At 40.9% G+C, this 21,165-nt stretch overlaps 1 protein-coding gene across 1 annotated transcript in view; it reads right to left on the bottom strand.

The window, feature by feature from the left end:
• The window catches only part of LOC138191569 (protein unc-13 homolog B-like), a 140,523-nt gene that overhangs the window by 77,679 nt on the left and 41,679 nt on the right, over positions 1 to 21,165 (bottom strand). Inside the window, exons 9-11 of the mRNA XM_069138458.1 lie at positions 19,960 to 20,173; positions 1,626 to 1,919; positions 1,099 to 1,186 (exon numbers count right to left, since the gene is read on the bottom strand). Of these exons, the coding sequence (XP_068994559.1) occupies positions 1,099 to 1,186; positions 1,626 to 1,919; positions 19,960 to 20,173 (596 nt within the window). The remainder of the gene's footprint in view (positions 1 to 1,098; positions 1,187 to 1,625; positions 1,920 to 19,959; positions 20,174 to 21,165) is intronic.

Raw genomic sequence — 21,165 nt, 5'->3', positions numbered from 1 at the left:
ATATAAGAAATCTGCCGCATCATGAAATGAAAAATACGACAAAGGAGACCCTGAACCATTGAGCAGCTGAAATCCTATGACTGGCGAGAATGGAACAACATTTCACTTCCAAAACTCCAGCAACTAGTCTCCTCAGTTGCCAAACGTCTACAGAGTGTTGTAAAAAGAAGAGGTGATGCAAAACAGTGATAAACATGCCCTGTCCCAACTTTTTAGGGATGTGTTGCTGGTATCAAATTCAAAATGAGCACATATTTTTCATAAAACAACAAGGGTTCTCGGTTTCAACATTTGATATGTTGTCTTTGGTCGATTTGCAATTAAATATGGGTTTACATGATTTGTAAATTATTGTATTGTATTTTTATTTACATTTTACACAGCGTCCCAACTTTTTTGGAAATGTGGCTATAATATCAATTTAATGCATAGGCCCGCTCAATGCAGAAAAACAAAGTGCAGTCTGTCACAACTCCAAGTGTTTATAAAACTAATTTAACATACGTACAGAATTCTGATAAGACCACATTTTTCACAAACCCCGTCAATTCCCTTGTTTTCTGCTTGTTCTGTTTTTTCCGGTCAGTTGGCTTCGCTGATGAGGAGAGGGAGCAGAGCTGTGCTGGTTGTAAATAAGGAGTCATTTTTGTCAATGAGATGAGTTTTGTTTGGAAAGGGTACTTTATGCCGTAACAGTACTTCTGTTGAGGAGGGTTTTTTGGTGGATAAAATTGAAGGCATTTTGCAAAATTGCAAGCTCATATTTATGGATAATATTGCAGAGATTGCTTAAATATGCGTTAATTATTGCAATTGCAATTTCCTGGAGGGAATGATTACATGAAGGAGAAGAGAGAGAAAGAAAGAGACAGCAATGTTAATGTGCATGTCTATATCTACGTATGAGATCTTTCTGTTTAGAAATTCCTGTGCTCCCATGGACTGAACTTCCACGCTAAATAAATACACTGTAATAATATGCATGTGTTTTACTGTAGAATATATATAATGTGTGTGTGTCTGTGTGTGTTTAATTGTGTAAAAAAGAAACAGACAAAGAGGGGAGATGTAGAGAGTACAGAGAGTGGGTTTTCCTACCTCAAGTTGTTGTACCCTCACTTTGTTGTATGCTTTCAGCCAGCGAACTTTAGATGGAGCGCAAGGTGGTATGGCACCTTCAAAGAAACTGAGACAGAGGAAGAAATGAATAGTCTCAAAAGGACACATGAAGAAGACAGAAATTATTGGTATAAAAATCAAAGAATCTGGTAAATCGGATAGGTCAGCTCAGTTGTATTTTTCTCCCAAAGTTTAAGTCTTTAAATAAATAAAGAGACTTATAACTACTCTGTCACATTTGTTACCAACTACCTCTTTTCACCCAGTACCACAAGAGGCCCAAACAACCATTAGATATTACTAGTGCTGCAATAAGGACATAAAGCCTTACTACAGGGGTCTACAACCTTTTTTTCCTTAGATTCCTTAGAGCTCCTTGACTTACCAGGTAGAACGCCATCTCCTGGTTGGAGACCCGTTTGTTGGAATGAAAAATTTAGCTAACATAATCAGCTCTATGCTAAAAATGTATTTTTAACTTTATTATGCAAACCCACATTACATACCAGATTTTAGTGTGACTCTTGCTATCCTGGTTGTCCAAGTTGGGTATGGGAAGAATAACTGAGTTCTTTAAGTCTTTGTTGGAACCAAGCTCTGGTAGTGCATACAGCTCTTTCTCAACCTTTTCCTCTTCCTCTTCTTCCTCCTTTGAGTTCGATGGCTGACTATGGAGACGTGGACGAGGGTCACTGGGTTGGCAGGACTCTGGATATTGGCGATTTTCAAGATTTGAACTGAGCTGGGAGCTGACTTGGCTGAGGTTTCCCGATGAATCCAAGTGACTACTGTCTGGTGGACTGTAGAACAGAGATATTGTTATTTAGAATATCATGGTGATTTGGAACAGAAATTATCGGATTTTGGTTATTACTTTCCACCAGATTATGTTCACCACATTTGGTGAGATTATGTCTTCCAGGTTTTAATGTTTTTTTGTTTTTGTTTTTTGTTTTTTTCCTATTTTGGCTCCCCCCACAGGTTGTGCCCAAAAAGTTTTGGTTGGCCAAATACAGAGTGAAGAAGGTGACTTAAGGATTGTGCCACTGGGGAGACATGAATTTTCCCCAACTTCATGATATTGCGTGTGTAAAACTGCAAACATGTTGTCGTTTTAACTTAAAATGCTGACAGTCAAAATGTTGTTGATAAAATTCAGAAAAAACATCACTCATTTAGTAGATGTCAATCTGTGATGCCAATAACGAAATATAAATTTTTCATATAAGTGGCACCTATTAAGGGTCAAGCTCAAAATGCTTTGGTTGGCCTGAAATAAGGGTAAAAGGAAATCACATCACATCGCATTAAAAAAAGAAGAATGAAGGAAAACTAATAGGGTTCAGGAGGGAAAGCTGAAAAAAATGAAGCTGAATTCAGGTTTCCATAACAATAATGCCATGCCATGACAGGGCTGCCATCAGGACTGGGAGGTCCATAGCCTTCTCTGAGATCTGTGGTGATGCTGCAATTTTAATGTGTTATTGGGAATGAGATCAGCTATTACAAATTTTCACAACTTTGGAGGATCTCTCTGAAAGTCTAAGTGTGACTGGAGGTACAACACTATACTGTACTTTACTATAGTACATTTAGAGGATCACTGAAATAATAAATGTACAATACTCATGAGTCTTATCTCTTAATAACATTTCAACTAAAAGGTTAAAAACTCTTGCCGCTCTGACTCAAACGGACATAACTGTGTGACTGCTGGATGATTTTGACTCATAACTGAAAGTGCCTCTATGCTTTAACTGGCATAATTCACTTTGTCTTGGGTGTAGGCCAAATTGCTTCTCACTGTTCCTTTTATTTCAGTGTCCATTCTGCCTCCATGGTGTGCACTGCAACACCATCATAAATCTTTCAGAGTATGATTCATGTGAACAAACTACAGGCATGGACATAATTTAAAAAACTGCATAGGACAGTGAAAGGAGAAACATTATAACTGCCTGACCAGCAAAAAGCTAATAAGTAAAGACCATTGGTTTCTTCATTCATTGTGATTCCATTATTGTCAGGAAAGGTATTATTGAAATGGTACATGCATATTTTAAGTACAATACACATATCACATGTCAGATTATCATTAATTGGTTAGTATTGAATTGTATTGACTTTGAGTAGATATATAGTATATCCTAAACAGAAATTCATTATGTTGAAAGAAATCAAAAAATGTCAAGATCAACAAATATGACTCAAATTTGAAAATTGTAGGGTGGGAAATTGAAAATATATTTTTGTAAATGGGAAAGAATAGGAAAGGAAGAGCAGGACAGGGGCTAAACATTTATCTACAGTAGACTGAAAAATGAACAATGCAATTCATAATATAAACTGTACTAGCCTTTTTACAGCTTTCTCTGTCAATAGATCCTTTGGTTGATCTGTTCCCAAATCTGCATGCATGGCATCAGGTGTGTTTACTTGACCCTTATCTAACTCACATGGGGTAATCATTGACTCAAGTTTATTCAAACTTTCTGTCGGGGAGACTGAGTGAGATGGGAGGCCAGACTGCGGTGACTGTGCTAAGGTGTCACAGCTTCCTGTTTTTGAAGTTTCTGTCAGTCCCTCTGTATCACTAGCTTCTGCACTTTCCATTTCTCCAAAGTCTGGGGAAGGTTCTGGCTCATTAAGTTCATCTGTAGGTTTCGGACTTTTAGATTGAGGTTCGGCTGTGGTGGATTCAGGTTTTTGAGAGTCAGAGTTCCCAAACATTGAGCTAAGTTTCATGCCAAAAACAGAGGATGCAGATGATGTTTCTTCCTTTCCAGTTGACTTTTCATCCTGAAAAATACCAGCTGAAAAAGTTTTAAAACCAGAAAAGACCCCACCATCTATCTGTTGTGGTTGTGGTTGTGGCGTCTTTATAGCATTAGCTGGAGATGTGGTGGAGAAAAGGGATCCAATAGCTGATGGTCCTTCAGTAGCAACAGACATAAAGCCAAACGTAGGGGCAGTGAAACTTGGGATTTCAAATATGCCTTTGGTTTCAGGTGCAGCTTGTTCAGCCACTGAAGTACCTGGGTGCTCATAATTCTCATCATCTGCTGTATCTTTCGGAGGGAAAGTAGTTTTCATTGTAAATTTAGTGAAAGAACTTTCGTCTGCCTCCATTTTGTTATTTTGTTCTGCTTCCTCCACTAACCCTTTTTCAGAAATCGCAGAGTCCTCATTTGTTTCAGCATGTCCATCCCCAGATGATGTCCTGTCTGTAATTGTCTTTTCTGTGTCCTCAGAGCCTGTATTTGTCTTTTCAGTGTTCTCAGAACCAGTCAAATTTGTATTAGAATCATTTTGTGAAGACTCTGTGCCAGACTGTTCCTCAGATTTTGTTGTCTCAGGACCTTTGAATATACCAAATAGGTCACTGGTCAAGGATTCTGTAGCAATGCTACTTGGAAGGCCAAAAAATGAGCTCTTCTGTTGTTGTTGTCGTTGTCGTTGTGGCTGACAAGGAGCAGGTGATGATCCAAAAAGTGAGCCAGGTGAACTTGAAAAAAATCCACTGACAGTTGGTGTTTTACTTGGTGCATTTGGGGCAGAAAACATAGACATAAAGCCACCAAATGAAGCCGTTTCAGGGGGCTTCTGTGGTCCTGGCTGCCTTGGACCAGACATTCTTGGTCCTGCAGTTCTTGGGAATCCCATTTGCGGCCCTCCCATTCTTGGTGCTCCCATTCTTTGTCCTGGAGGGCCAGGTGGCCTGGCGATGCCCGCCCTGGGCTGTTGCTGTGGTAAAGGACCAATAGGTGTTAATGAGCTAGTACTAACTGTTTTTTCTTCAATTGTTGATGAGACCACTGCAGCAGAAGTATTACTTCTGAAGGTTTTCTTTAATCCACATACAGGTTCTGTACTAGCTTCTCCACTCTCTAATTTTGCCTCAATTGGTTCTTTTAGAATCCCATCAGATGTGACCTCCAAGTCTCCTTCAGTAGATTTTTCTGATTCTGTAACTGCAGAATCTGTGCTGAGTGCACTTTCTGCTGGCGTCTCTCTTATATCTACTGCTGCTACAGTCACCACTTTGGAAGATTGTTTCACATCCACAACAGCTGGTTGTACATCTACATTTGGTGTTTGTTCTTTACCTGCAACTTCCGAAGTGTCCTCAGTTAATGTTTCCGTTTCTACAACTGCTGTTGGTTCTTTACCAGCAACTTTCAAAGCCTCCTCATCTTTTTCCAAAACTACAACAGCCACTTGTTCCTCACCAACGTCTTTGAACGTTTCATTAGTTATTATTTCTACTTCTGCGACTGCAGTTTGTTCTTCATGTCCAGCTTCCAAACAGTCCTCAGTCGATTTTTCAATTTCTGCAACTGAGGTTATCTCTTCTTCAGCAACTTTTAGTAGGTCCTGGGTTTGTTTTTCTAACCCGAAACTAATTCGATCCCCATCAACAACAGCTTCCAGGTGTTCCACTCCCACCATATCAGAGCTTGTGATTTTGTCAATACATTCTATAACACATTCTGGCATTTGCATTGTGTCATTTTTTTCTGATGTGCTTTTGATACTTGCGTCAGTTTCATGACTTGTGCTCTTAATTTCAACATCCACTGCATCTTTCATTTCCTCATATTCCTTTTTGTCCGACTGTGCCTCACTTAGAAGCGAGGCAACAACTTGTTGGTCTATGCGTGTCTCGGCCTCTGGTTTATTTCCTGTCACATTTGGTGTGTCCAAGATATGAGGTTCCAAACTCTCTGAGGTATTTTCATCACAAGAAAGGTTTTGTTGCAATGTAGCTATTATGTCCACATCTAGATGTGGCTCTGACAGGGAAACTGAATTTGTAGTGGCACTTTTATTGATGACCAAGGTTGAATCTTGAACATTTTGGCATGCCTGTTCTACTTGAAGTTCAGTCTTAACTGATGATGTAGGAAGAGGATCAGAGGGTACATTTCTTAAGGTCTTAATATTTTCATCCTTTGCTTCTAAAAAATGTTTGGTGTCTGGAGGTTTCACTTGTTCTGAGACAGTCATCTCCTTGGCAGGAACAATTATGTCTGGCTCTGATTTGGTTTCCTCCAAGAAAGACATTCCAAATCGACCAAACCCTGTTTTAGATTTGTTACCATCAGAACTCCCACCAAGCGAAAACATAGAGGGAACTTGGAAAACACCCTCTGATTCAGATGTTCTAGAAACTGCAGGATGTGATTCTGATGTTTGCTGGTTTTGCCCACCAAAGATTGAGAAAAATCCTTTTCCTGAGGTCTCTGAACTGCTGTTTCCAGGTGGTATAGCTGTTTGTCCAGGTGGGCGGACTCTTGGTCCAGTTTGTGGTTGGGCACCAAGATTGCCAAACCAAGATCCAGTGGAAGTTCCTTTTTGTGTGGCACTACCCTCAGGAGGACCTCTGGGACTGGGTGGTTGTTGAGGTGCAGATGCACCAAACATGGATAGCAGGCCTTTTCCTGGGGTTTCTTTGGGTGGAGGACCATTAGGTCTAACTTTTCCAATCAATGGACTTCTTTGGACAGATGCTGGCTGACTATTGGTAGCACCTAACAAAGAGAAAAAGCCTTTTCCCTGGGGCTCTTGTGGGGTTGACAGACGGGGTATGTCTTTGGATCCAGGTGAAGATGTTGTAGTTGACCCCCCAAATAGTGAGAGCAACCCTGTCCCAGGAGTGTCTTTGGTTGATGTGCCAGGAAGAATGTCACCAAGTAGTGATAATCCAGTTTGGGAGGAAGTCTGCTGTGGAGTTGCAGTGGAGCCACTAAACATAGAAAATAATCCTTTACCTGGTTGTTCATGAGTCTGTTCAGACTCAGTCTGATCAACCTTGGAGACTGGGATTTCCTCTGTGGGGGGGTTGACATCACTAGGCTCAGGGGTAGATAAGGTGAAGTCCCTTTGAGTTTTGCCATGACATTGCTGAATACCTTCAGGTAATTTTACATCTGAAGTTGAGGACACCTCTTTAACTGTCAAACTGTCCAGACTCTGAATTTCTTCAGACAATACCAGACCTAAAGATGTGCTTTCATCCTTTTGGGGTAGCAGTTTTTCAGGCTCTTTTGTTGGTATTACTACTGATGTGTTTTCAGCCTGACAGGCTGGGTCACTGAGAGGCTTAAATACTTTCACAGAAACACTTTCTGTGTTTGAAGCAATTGATTGTTTGTCACTTGGTTCAAGGGGTGGCTCATAAGTCTCAGTAGTCTCTGATTTCACTTGAATTTTTGAAAATGTAGCTTCTATAGGTGAGCTTTCCTTGATCAGAATGTGCTGAGAGTTTTGTTCATCTGCATGCATACAACGTACTTTAGTCAGTGTCATCTCTGTTGAGTAGGTGTTGACTTGCTCTGATTCGATCAATCCCTCTGTGCTACTGGTTTCTTTATCCCGAGCATCCTTATATATATCAGACTGTGCAACAATATCATCAGGTAAAGGATCCTTACAATCTTGTAAGGTCACTGCAATGGGAGGGGTATATTTTGAAACGCTGACCTCTGGAGGTTTAGGTGTGCTACTCTCAATCAACTCATGCTCATTTGTCTCATCTTCTGGTGAACTTGCTGCTGAGACAAAAATATGGGGCAGTCGAACATAATGTTTTGTCTCATCTCGCTCAGTTTCTGTACCAATAGAAGGTACTTCTGAACAAATGCTGACGTAAATTGACTTTCGCTGGCTACCATTTTCCTGTGATATGTTAGCTAAAGAAGAAATCGCTCCAAATTCAGTGTTGACATTGGAGGAGTCTGTGGATATAGTTTGTTTGGTCTCCTCTGAATTTTGCTGCAGTGACATGTCTGATTCATATGCAGCCATTTTATTTGTGATAGCAGAAGCCTCTGTGCTAATTACTTTTGCTGTAATCTCTAACGATATTTGTGAAAGTTCTGCTGAACCATCAATACTTAGACTTTCTTTGGGTGGCATGTTATCTGGTGGTTTAGATGGTGACATTTCAGAAAGAGATGTCCCTGATGTTTGACCTGCTGGGATTTCATTTAATGTTGCCTTCAGTTGCTGATAATCTTGAGAAAGAGACTTCAAAGGTGATATTATTGAGGGGGATTGAGGATTCATGGTTTCAGATTGGTCTTTGGATAATTCAGATGACAAGACACCAGTTGGTTTATCTGCTTTTGACACTGGTCTTGATTCAGTGAAGGATTTGTCCAGTGTAGTCAGAGAATCATAAATACTTTCTGACTCATCATAATCTTTATTGAACAATTTTGTAGACGAGTCACCTTGTTCACTAACAAGTGCAGGAGTGCAAGGAAGATAACTTGAGACAACAGGAATGGGTGGGTTTACAGCAATTTTCTCCTGCATTTTAACAGGGATTACAGTGGTAATTGCCTCTTCAACATTAACTGTAACAGAGCTATCAGTAGTCATTTGTGTTGGAGTAACTTGCACCTTCTGGTCCCCAGGAGAAGACACAATCTCAGTTTGTTGGGACTTAACAGCAACTGGTTTTGTACAAACAGAGGGCTGTGAACCCGAACCACTAAACAGTGAAATCAAACCCTTCACCGAGTTTGATTCTGCTTGTGTCATAGTTATTTCTAGTCCTTGCAATTTAGCTCCAAGGCCCTTATTCAGAGAACTACTCTTTACCTGTTTTACAGGCACTAGGTCATATTGTGTAGTGGGTTGTGAAATGAGTGTGCTAACTTCTGATACACACTGAATTGAAGCCCCTGTACTTAAAGGTATAGTTGGTGTCTGATATTGCTGGGTGGTGACATGGCTTTGGCTTAGATTGGGTTGTATTGGAAATTGTACCGGTTCTTTTACATAATAATCGTCAGTTGATCTGCTGTGCACAGACTGTAGAGAAGGATCGGTTCTCTGTTTGTCATGTGCTTGCTGAATACATGAAACAGACCGAGCATCCAAAGACAGTGGGGTATGAACAGTTTGGTATCCACCATATGCTTGCTGGGTAGAGAAAACAGACAATGACTCTTCAGTACTTGTCACTGTTCCACACTCTGATAGGCTTTCCTGAATGCTCCCATAGCTTCCCATAGTAGCCTGCTTCATAATAATTTTGGGTCTTGAGATCATGTCATGCTGAATACTTGTTTCTTGTCTTTGGAAAGTTACAGGCTTTGGCTGAGAACTAGCAATGGGTGAAGTCCAGTCAATTTCCATACCGGGATGTTGGTATTGTTGTTGTGGAACTGAATGCTGCGTTTGCAGCTGAGGTTTGTTTGGAGACAACTGATCGGGCTTTTTGGATTCAACATTTACACTTGTTTTGTGTTGGTATATACTGTTTGGTGACAATCTAGTAGATTCACTGTCTTTCACAGTCTGGGGAGGCTGAGGAGACTGGATATTCCTTTGAAGAGGGACAAATGATGAAATTGAAGTATTCACAGGTCCAGAGTTTAAACCTGCTATTGACTGCCATCTGCAATGTATTCCAGGTTGGGTGGTGATCTGTTCATCAGTTAAGTATTCCCTATATTGTGATGACTTCTGAGTTTGAGAAAATGTAGTATATTCTCTGACCTCCTTTGTAGTGGCAGCAGGTATACATTGCTGCTGATAGTTCATACTGCTTTGAAATGGACAAGCAACACAAGATGGTGAAAGATCTGTTGTATCTTGATCGCTGACAATTGCAGTATTGTTTTTAAGATCCAATGTTAGGTCAACAACACCCACTAATGTTTTCTTTTTTAACTGCTCTCTAGTTTGTCCTCTTTGAAATATTTCTTTCTTTGCTTTAATATTTGTGAAGTTTATGGGCTCCCCATCTTTTGGTTCAATGTAATTACTTGAACAATTAGTTGTATTTAGGCTGTCTTTTGCAGAGAAGTCCATCAGCTTATTCTGTTGCTGCGTGTCCTTGTAAGTGGTCTGTAAACCAGAAAATACCTCATTAGAGTGGTAGGTAGATATATTTCTATGCAATGTCTCAGTTGTGTTGATTCCACTCAAAACATGTCTGTCTTGTTGATGTACAGATTTCTCCACTATCAGTGGTACACCAACTGAATCATTGGTTGTTACACGGTCCTTGTTTTTGACCAATGGCACAACTCCAAGTGAAGATATATCAAGAGTAGTTTCAGATTGTTTCTGCTGAGGCTTTGGCGACATATCCAGGAAACTTCTGATGGAATTGGCGGGTACGGATATTTTTTTAGATCCACTGTTCACAAATCCTTGTTCAAGGAATCCATGTGATTCTACCAAAGTCTGTTGCCTTTTAGGTTGTTCCTGGGATGGCTTTCTTTCCACAACTAGTGGGACACCAACAGAATCACTTTGAGAAAATGCAAAGCTTGATCGTCTTACCCTCACCAATGATATTGGTGGATCGGAATGGTTTAGCACTGTATCTAATTCATATGCTTTTGTTGACATATCTAATGTGCCTTTTACAGAGTTTGCTGGAGCTGTAGTGAGTGAATTCAGTTGGATAATCGACTGTACCGCACTACTGGTAGGACCTGTGCTGGGACACAGCACTGTCATTAAGATGGGAAGTGGCTGATGCAAAACAGGGACAATGTTTCTATCTAAGGTTTGCTGTTTCTGCACAGGGATTATACATTGAGGTTTCATTTGACATGCTAATTCCAGTTGTGTTGGTTCAACTAATAGGGGAATACCAACAAAATCTTTTCTGGCAAGTGCTCTTGCACTTGGCTTAATAACGAGTGAAATTGCTTGATTTTGAGTAGGCTTATCTTCGGGCATTGTCTTTCCTAGCATGGTTTGAGATGGTTTAGGTGACATATCCAGAGCTGTTGTTGTGACAGGCATAGTGACTGATGGCTGTGAAGTTGACAGACCAGACAGGGCAAAGAGCCCAGGTTTACTTTGCCAAGATTGTTGTTGATACAGAATAGAATCTGAGTGGGAGTGAAGCTTATTCTCAACCCCCTGCTGTGCATTTGCAGGTAAGCTAATGTTAAAGTCACCAAGAGGTGCTTCAGAGGGTATATCTACGTCCAATGGTAGACCAACAGAATCTTGTCCTGAAAATTCATGGGCACTTTGCCTGTCTCTATTTAGTGGTACAGCTTCAGCAAGAAAGACATTTGTTTTTTCTTCTAGAACCACCTCCTTTAATTTGGCAGATGATTTACAGGTCATGTCTATGGTGGCCTTAACTGGACTGGCTGCTGCTGTAACTTGCTGGGGTGGTTCACAAATTTCAAGGGATTCAGTAGGCTGTCCTGAAAAACAATGTTGTTTTGTTAATGACACCTTCGAATTACCAGATAGAATCTCCTTTTTCCAATCAGAATGTTTAACCTGATTTCCTGCAATAGTATGAGAGAGATGTTCCTTAACAGCTAGTGAATGAATATTCTGTGTCGTTTGTTCCTGGGGTTCTGGAGAGTCTACTCTATATGACAAGTCAATGGATTCTTGAGTGCTTGAGTCTGTCTCCACTGAAGGTACTGGTTTTCTCTTTGTCAATGACAGTGCTTCACAGACAGGATCTTTTGTTAGCACAACAGTTTGCTGAGTGTTCAGGGTACTTGTTTTGGCAGACATATCTAATGTAGCTTTAACTGAGTTTGCTGGTGCAGTGGTCTTCTGATATGGTTCAGCCTTTCCTATAGATTGACACGAAGTAGGTATAGATATTGCTCTCTTAACATTAACAGGAAGCTGCTGTCTATAACTGTTTCCAATTGTTGGGAGGGGTTGCTGCATCTGCAGATGCACACTGAATGAGGAATTTGGTTGCTGTCCTTGAATTTCACTTTGGATTTTCATAACAGGGCTTAGCCGTGTTGAGGTGTGTACAGGTTGCAGGGATTCCGTTTTTTCAGTTTGTTTGAGACCTCCATCCAGGCTATGAGCTTTTCTGGAAATATGGCTGACGGAAGAGCTTGCTATTGCTGTTACATTAGTGTCAGAACTCTTTAACAATTCATCAGATGCACGAGACAGCTTGAGTGAACTGTCTGCTGTAACTTTGCCAGAGATTTTAAAGTCTGTACGGTTTGTCTCAGTTGTTGTAGGTGTACTGTGGGAGGTTGGTAGTCTTTGGTTATTAAATGAAGAAGATGAATGGTGAAGTTTATTGTTTAAAATGGACAGTCTTCTGTCTGAATTGTGTTGATCAACTGGTCTATGCTTGGTCTGAGAAACTGTTGAACTTTCCTGTAATGTGCTCACAGTAGGATATTCTGAATTTGGCCATTTAACTTCATCTTCTGTTTGTTTAGTAAGATCGACAGCAATTGCAGTCTCCTCAGTCAGGCCCAATTTTGTCTCAGTGTCAATCTCTCTTCTCGCTGTAAATCTTTTGAACGTGTACTTTGTACAGTCAACAACATCGCTTTTATGTGCAGATTCTATATTGGTATCTGTTACATCTTTTTTTGGGATATTTTTTTTTGTTTTAATTGTGGCAGAAAAATCCAGGACTTTGTTTCCTATTTGAGAACTAATAGCAACGCAAAAGGATTTCTGATTTCTGTCGTAAAGATAGGCTTCACTATGTGACACTGAACTGTCATTCAATATATGTATCTTTGGTGTAGATTTCTGACAGCATTCTTGTGGCTGCCTTTGAGACAGGGAGGATGTCTGGTCCACCACTAAAGTACTGTTCACTTTGCCAATGTCACACATCCCTGTGACTGCCGTCTTATTTGCTTGTGATAATACACTAGGTTTGTTTGGCTGAGATGGTTTCCTTTCAATCTGGGGTCTCTGCAGAGAAAGAGAAGGCACCGCTGAGGTAGATCTTGTGGCTGAACTGCAGAGAGAAGTTGCCTGTGCTGAAACAGCTGGCAAGTTGTCTCCCATGCTAGCAGTGGTTAGTGTAGGCAGTTTCTTTCCTAACTGTACAGATACTGGTACTTTTGAAGCTGCTGCGGTCCCAGAAATAATTTTTGAAGTCTCTGGAACCTTACTAGACACTGATGCTGATGACGTAGGTGTTTCAGCTTTACTTGTATTAATGTTAGATGGCATTTTAGTGTTACCTCCAATAGCTGAAAATATAGAGCTTGACCTTTGTCTTGGTTGGTTTTCAGGTGTATCATCTAAATGTGAAATTCTGATTTCTGGAATTGGGTTGTATCTCTTAGAATAGATTTGTGTTGAATAACACCCAGGAGAACGTGCAGGTGATGGTGCAAGCACATCACTTATTCCCTGTTTCTTCCAGAATGGCCCTCCATGCCCCCCTCTCAGTGACTTTAAAGTAAGATCAGTTGCCTCCATTTCATCCTCTTGACAGCTATACGTATTTTGTACTGGTTTCACCTTGATCTTTTTAAGCTTATATGCAGTACAGTCCACAGGTTGGTCTGCTTGAGAAGATACAGACTCCTGAAACATTTGTGAGAAGCTTTCCAAATTCATGTTCATTATTCTTTCCCCTTTTCTAAGAGCAGACGTTAGGTCCATTGGTCCATCTGTAAAAACAAATTCATTCTGCTCCTGGCCTCTATTCTCGGTGCAGAGGGGGATTTTAAAACCACAAAGGGTAACTTTATCCATTTCTTTTTGTTTCAGAATATTAGCAATATTTTCAGTGACATTCCCAAGAGATTGTACATCCTCTGATGTTGCACATACATAAAGGTGGCTACCAGCTCTGTCAGTTAAAAGAGAATAAATGTATTCCTCATCTGTATAAATATAATATCCACAGTCTCCAGCCTCAGCTTGCCACCACAATCCTTGTTCCAAAAGTGAAAGCCATTGTTGATACCACTCAGAATCCTCAAATAGCATTTCTACATCTGCATCCCCCATAGTGCCTGCCGACTTGCTTAAATCCAGGGCACCATGTGTTAAATCAATTGGCCCTTTTTTTGTGGCAAGTCGTTTTAAAAACTCAGTTGCTGATTTTAAATCAAAGTTCTCATCTTTTAAATGATTACTAACATTACATTTCACATCTACTTTACTGAATTCCTGTGCACTGCATTGTGTTAGCGATTGACATCTACTTAACCGTGCCTTTGTTTTTTCTGTGGATAGATTTAGAGCATTACCACTAACAATCCAAGGTTTTCTGTCCCCACCAACATCATTCAAATGGTCACAGCTATGCCATGGCTTCTTGTTTCTGCAACTCATGTCAAATAAAGTAAAGTCTTCATCTGACTCAAGAAAACGATTTCTGCTCTCAAAAAGCTGGGCAGTAGCATCCTTCCAAGGATGTGAGGGTACATTGAAGTCACTGATGTCAATTGCTTTAGGATTTAACCACTCGCAATTCTCCCATTGAGGTGCTCTAACTGTGGATGGTGTATCTTGACATGTCTGAAAGTGTCCCTGAAATTGAGTGGCAAGGGCCTCAGCAAGGACATAATCATTGAGTTGTTGCCATAGAAGACCTTCTATGAGACACTGATGTTCATATAGTTCTGGTGGAATAACACCATGCTCTGTAAAGTTGTATAAAAGATCCTTGTAACCATAGTCATCTGGTGTCCCATACAAGAGACGTTGAATTTCCTCAAGGTACCGTTGGGTTGGGGAAATTGCAGGTACTTTCCAGACGTCAGAATGCAGAGGTTCTTGACAGATATCATCAGTTGGAATAGCTGCACTGGCACCAACTGTGGGAGTTGCTGTACTTGAAGGGATATCTTCCTTACTTTTTGGCAGTAAACGATTAATAAATACTTTTTCTTTTTCCTGTCCAAGAGGAGAAGTAGTATTGTCACTAGAGCCTGATTTGAAGATGCTGCCTAATAAACCAGGAGACATGTTACTTGTGCTGGTTTTTGGTTCCTCTTCCCCAAGCTGAGGAGTGGATGGCTGCTGTGTCTTTGACGATGGCTCCTCTGTGACACTAAACAGACTTTTGAGAAAACCTTTTTGAGCTGGACCTTTTAAATCCTTATCTGTGGCCACATATTGGACATGCATCTCTACTGGTTTTGTTATCTGAATCTGCGGTCTTCCCTGTCCTGCACCTGGCTGCTGTTGTTGCAGTGTTGATTGAAGGCTCATCTGATCGGCAGGTGATGATACCTGTTCCACAGTAGTTGAAATTTTGTTTACCAGACCAGAGAATAATCCCCCTGATTCTGCCTGGGCTGGATTTTCCCCTAATTTAAGAGAAGGTTGACCCGAGTCAGCAGGTTGAGGTGAATTTTGTTCCTGTGATACATTTTCGCCAGATGCAAGCTTTAGAATACCTGAAAGCAAGCCTCCACTTTGACTAGGCTGCTGGGTTGCTGTATATTCGGGGCTTATCATTTTGCCAGGCTGTTGTTGTTGCTGAGATGATGTCTGGCAAAACAGACCAGACAAGAATCCTCCTTGCTGACTGGTTTGAGATGATTGTTGACCAGTGTGTTGAACAGGTTTAACAAGGTTTGATTTCTTGCCCTGTTGAGATGCAGTCTGTGAGGTGGGCTGTTGTGGTGCATTATCACTAGATGATAATTTATTAAAAAGCCCTGAGAATAATCCACCTTGCTGTGGCTCTGTTGCAGAGGCAGCAGGTTGTGGAGGTAACTGGTTTTGCCTTCGCAGAGGTTGTCTGTTTCCTTGTTGGGATTGCTGCTGGTTTTGATGACTAATAGGTGGCTGCTGCTGAGCTGGAGTAGTAGGACCTGAAAATAGCCCAGAAAGAAACCCGCCTTGTTGATTAGGTTGTTGCTGGGTTGTTTTAGGGACTGGTCCTTGTGTCTGTTGCTGATCAGTTTGACTGCTCATTGTAGACTGTGGGATTCCAGCATCAACAATTTTGTTCAATATTCCAGTGAGCATCCCTCCAGGACTACTGGAAGGTTGCTGGGGAGGAACCTGGTTTTGCCGTTGTGGGTTTTGTCTATTGCCTGGTTGCATATTAGATTGGTTTTTGGATTCAACAGTCTGTGGCTGGTTTTGTGCAGGTTGGGGTCGGTTTGCAAGAGCAGACTCTTGGCTCCCAATTCCAAACAAGCCAGACAGGAAACCTCCTTGTTGTGGAAGTGCATTCTGCACTGGTTTGGGGGTTGTTTCTTGAGGCTCTGGTTGTAGCTGAGATGAAATAGAAGTAGGTTCCACAAGCTTGGTAAAAAATTCTGACAAAACATTACCTGATTGCTGATTTTGTTGTGTAGACTGTGTAGCCAAATGCTCTTTTGGAGGATGGGAGACATCATCTGTGAGTTTCAGCAAACCCCCAAACAATCCAGTTGGTTGAGGCATTGTTGCTGTTGCTTTTGGAGGTATTTTTTCTGCTGTTTGGTCAGTCTGTTGCTGTTGGTTTGGTTGTTGATCTGAGGCTACAGGTTGTCTTCGTTGCTGTTCAAGCTGAGCTTTTTCAGAGGGAAGTGGTGCTGCTGCTGAACCTAATTTAATTAATCCTGACAAAATCCCCGCTGCAGCGTTTTGTTCAGGTCCTTCCAATTTTGCTGTATGGTCAGCAACATCTGGTTGTAAGTCTTGACTGGGCCGAGTTGGTTGAGACTCACTTATTGTGTCTGTCACTCTTTTGAAGAGCCCAGATAAGAGTCCTCCTGTCTGTGGCTGTGCAGCAGCAGGTTTTTCTTGCCTTTGGGTTGGAGTTACGTCAGATTGGCCTCCTGGCAATGTTGATAATGACTGATTTGTGGTAGCAGAAACATTATCAGAGGCAAATTTTAAGAATTCAGATGACAATCCTACTGACTGTCGAGTGGCAGCATTCTGTTGTGTTTGGAGAGAAGATTGGGAAGATGATGAAAATAGGACTGAGAAAAAACTACTTTGTTGAGGCTGACTATCCCCTCCATGGATTTTCTTGCCAGATGAAACATCTTCTGTTGATCCTAGTTTCAACAATTCAGTAAGGATTCCTTGAGCCGGTGAGGCTTCTGGTTTTGATTCGCATTGTTCTTCAGATATTGGATGACATTGATCTTTGGGCTTGACCTCTGATTCAGGCTGAACATCAGTCTTGTACTGAGGATCTTTTTCAGACCTTGTTTGCCCTTGTGACAATTGCTCTGTTCTGCAGACAGTGCTCTGTGTGTTTCCAGGGACCATTTGTTCATTATGCGGTTCAGTTTGACCACTGGGTTTGATTAGTGTCACAGTGGCAGTCATTTGTGGTTTCCCAGACTCCTTAGCAGGCTCATTTGGGGCTATCTTAAATAGGTTTGAAAACCAGCCAGTTTCTGTGTTTCCTTTGGGCATACTTTCAAGAAGTGCAGCCCGACTTGAAGAGGAAGATCTTGCAGAGATGGAGGTTGGACCTTTTGGTGGGACATTGGTATCTTCACCAGATGCAAACTTAAGAAGGCCTGACAGCATGCCTCCTTCTGCCCTTGGCGGGGTTGTTGTAGAAATATTTTCCGTGGAGAAAAATGGGATTTTGAGTTTGCTGCCTAAAAATGACTCCTCTGTAGGCTTGGTGTCACTTTGCAAGGACTTTTCTGGAGGAACTGTTGATATGAGTGTAGAAAGAGATTTCTTGAAAGGACTGAAGAATCCTGTTTCCTCCGAAATGCTTTCCGGTTTTGGTTCAGACATGGCAGAAGTTCTTCTTTGCTGTGTATCAGGTATCTCACCAGATGACTCTGACTCTGGAAGAAGCTCTACTGACCCACTTCCTGTTTCTTGGAAAAGCTCACTTTCTGTATCTGCCAAGAGATCAATTGGTCCGCTTCCTGAGCCTTGTCTTATCACAGCAGATAACTGTTCCTCTGTTTGTGAGCCCTCTCTACTTGGATTCATGGCTTTATTTACAGGCCCTTGCTGGGAGTCACTGCTTGTAGCTGATGCACTTCTTTGCTCTGAGGGCTGAGATGATGGCTCTCTTGATGACGGTGCACTGGAAAAAAGTCTCAAAGGACTGAGCCTTCCTAGCATGGACTCAAATCCCGATGTAGATTGGTTACCAGTTGATGCATTTCCTTGTGCCTGTGTACCCGTCTGATCAGTGTCAGCTTGCCGACTGGATTCAAATGGCAACAGAGACTGAAGAGAAAATGTTTTATCTGCTGTAGGTTCCTGAGAGGCAGGAGGAACTATGGCTACTGGTGGGGAAGAAACACCACTTTTGGGAATAAATGCAAGAAGCTTTGAAATGCTGGACTCAGTTTGAGGTGATGCTCGGGAGGTAGGTGGTTCTGTTGCAGTGGCACCAGAGGTTTCTATGGCTTCAGAACTAGTTTTAGGGATCAAAGAGAGAAATTTGGAAATACCCGAGTCTGCTTGTGGTGGTTGATGGGATGGGGTTGTGCCAGAGGTTTCTACCTCAGTAGGAGACTTTGACCCTGTGATGGTACTGAACAATGAGCTCATTGCACTCTTTACTCCAGCTATGCCCTGTTCAACAGCACTATCCTCCTTAACATCAGGTTTGACATCATTACTATTATCGTCCCCAGGTTGCACAACTTTGGCATCACTTGGCAGTGCTGGAAGTTTTCTTCTAAATGGTTTTGGTACTGATTCATACTTATTAATCTCCTCTTCTTTTACAGCCAGGTATTCAGACACTGAGTTAACTAAGCTCTGCAGTTCATCCATTGCATCTACATATTCATCACTTGGTTCCTCTACAGGAGACAACATAAGATCTTGTCCACAGCTTGTTCTCCCTTTGTTTGAAAATCCTTGTCCTCCAAAAGCTGACATATACTTGCCAGGGTAGTAGCAACTTTCATGTTCATAAATGGTATCCACCTCAGTGAACATCAGGTCATCTAGTTCCACCTCAGATCCAAAGGAATACTGCATCTCATCTGAACCCAGAGAGCTATATTCACTCCTCCCTCTGAACTTTGCAGCCTCTTCCCTAGTAGCCTCCTCCTCACAAAAAGCTGCATAGCTCTCAAGTGTGTCTTCTAAAGCAGTTTTGGCCCACAGTCTGGTCTTATAAAGTAGACTCTCTCTGTCTGTATGCTGTTGCAGCTGTTTGATAGAGGGAATTATATCAATTTCAGGAGGGGATGATTCATCTTCAAAGCTCCCAGCTTCCTTATAAACTAACCGTACTTCTCCACCATCAAAGCCAAGCCTATCTCTGTCTGTTCTGCCATTTGGCTCTTGTGTATCCTCTGGAGATAGTGCATCACATTCTACTGTCTGATAGAATCGGCTACCTTTGGATTTACAAGAACTGTCACTGATCCTGTAGATGATGCTTTTATCTTCGTCCTCCCACATTTTCTGCTCGGCATCTAAGAAATCGTCTAAGACACCTGAACCAGGCACTTTATATTTACTCTCCCAATCTTCAACACCCATTCCTGAGTCAACAGGGATTATTCTTACTCTACCCTTAGTGTTTGATTGCCTGGATTTAGAATAAAAACAAAAACAAATTCAAGTAAAAAGATGCCATGCAGGAAGCAGTGGAACAGGATGCAAAAAAAAGAAAGAGAAATTAAGCATTAGACATGAATCAAAGGCAGGAGATCATGGAAAGACAGTGGCATGCAAAGATTTAGAACGGCAAGTGAAAAAAAAAAATGCAGCAACAGCTTTTCTCTGATTTAATCAGAAATTTCTTTCAGTTTCTGTCTGTTACAGGCACCGATTAAGTGTGTTAAATTAACTACACATATTTTGGGATGATCAAAAAAAAAGATTTACTGCACACAGTAATGCTACAACTGTTATATGTTCTTGAGCAAAACCCTGCAACATTTTGACCCTTTGATTTTAAACAGAACTTTTGTAATGACAATAGTAATATTCGTTAGAAAAGTGTTTCAAAACATATATCAAAGGATTATACTATTCTTGGTAATGTGTCTCCTCAAAGCAAAGGCATTTAAAGTATGAATGATCATTAATGACTTCAAAATCAAGGCTTAGAGTAGTTGCCATTTCAGCTAATGATAGGATGGATTCGTTAAAATATTATTCTTAAGTTTTACAGTGCGTTTCATTATGTGTGTCTGTGAATTTGTGTGTGTTTACCTGTGTCCCCTCATTTCTCTATAATCTAGCTCATAGCTTTGAACAGATTCAGACTCCCTGAAAAGGGTTTGATGTTGGATCTTGCATCCACTGGGGTATTGGTGCACTGATGAATTTGTCTGGGAAGTGTGGTGGAACCGTGGAGGTCTGTTGCCAGGTTCATTACGGTAGTCACTGTCCCGATCATCCAATGCACTGTCATGGTCATCAAAAGCTAGGTGGAAGACAACACAAAGTTCAGCAGAGCATTGATAAGAGTTTCTAAAATTAATTGATGTAAAACTTTCAAATTATTGAGGACAATAATGCTAAGAGCACATTGATTTTCATATAATATTTTGGTAATTTGTCTAATGTAATGGAATAGCCCTCTTGTAGACCAAGTATTAGACAGTGTGTTCTCTGCCCATCATTACTGTGAAAGAGAGACCATTTAGAAATGCTGCTCAACCATTTCATAGTGCTTCCACCCTCCTGTTGCACTGCAGACATGCCATTGTTATCATACACCAGAAACTTAAGTGTAACTTAAAAACAAGCTAAACTAGAGCTTTTACAAAACAGTTCAGTACAGCCCTTCCTGAGAATTGACTCAAAAAGTTGGGACGCTTTATAAAATGTTAATAAAAACAAATTGCAATGATTTTCAAATCACATGAACACATATTTAATTGGAAAAAGACCAAAACCAACCAATGTTGAATTAGAGAAATTGTATTGTTTAATTAAAAAATATATGCTCATTTTGGATTTGATGCCAACGTTATTGGGTATAAAAATAGCATCCCAGAGAGGAAAAGTCTCAAAGTAGCAAGTAATTTGGGTATTTCATCATCTATGGTACATCAGAGAAATCTTTGTACACAAGGGACAAGGCTAAAAACCAACATTGAAAAGCTGTTATTTTCAGACTCTCAGGCAGCCCTGCAATAGAAACAGACACAATTCTGTGGTGGAAATCATAGTCTGAGTGAATAAACACTTCTGAAAACCATTGTCAGTAACCACAGTTTGTTGGTGCATTCACAAATGCTGGTTAAAACTCTTTTACATTTTACACAGCATCCAAACTTTTTTGGAAAAGGGATTGAAATAACAAGGGTGATTCAACATATACCTCATCTCTAACATTACAGAAACAGACAACTTGTTTTTTACAAGGATACAAAGAAGACTACCAAACAATACTTTTTTTTTTTTAATAAA

This window comes from Embiotoca jacksoni, unplaced genomic scaffold, assembly GCF_022577435.1.
Source record: "Embiotoca jacksoni isolate LCO1_2020_lvr unplaced genomic scaffold, fEmbJac1.0.p SCAF_8, whole genome shotgun sequence".
In the NCBI taxonomy this organism is placed as follows: Eukaryota; Metazoa; Chordata; class Actinopteri; family Embiotocidae; genus Embiotoca; species Embiotoca jacksoni.
Note: the sequence above shows the minus strand (reverse complement) of the source record. Positions and strands in the feature narration are given on the sequence as shown.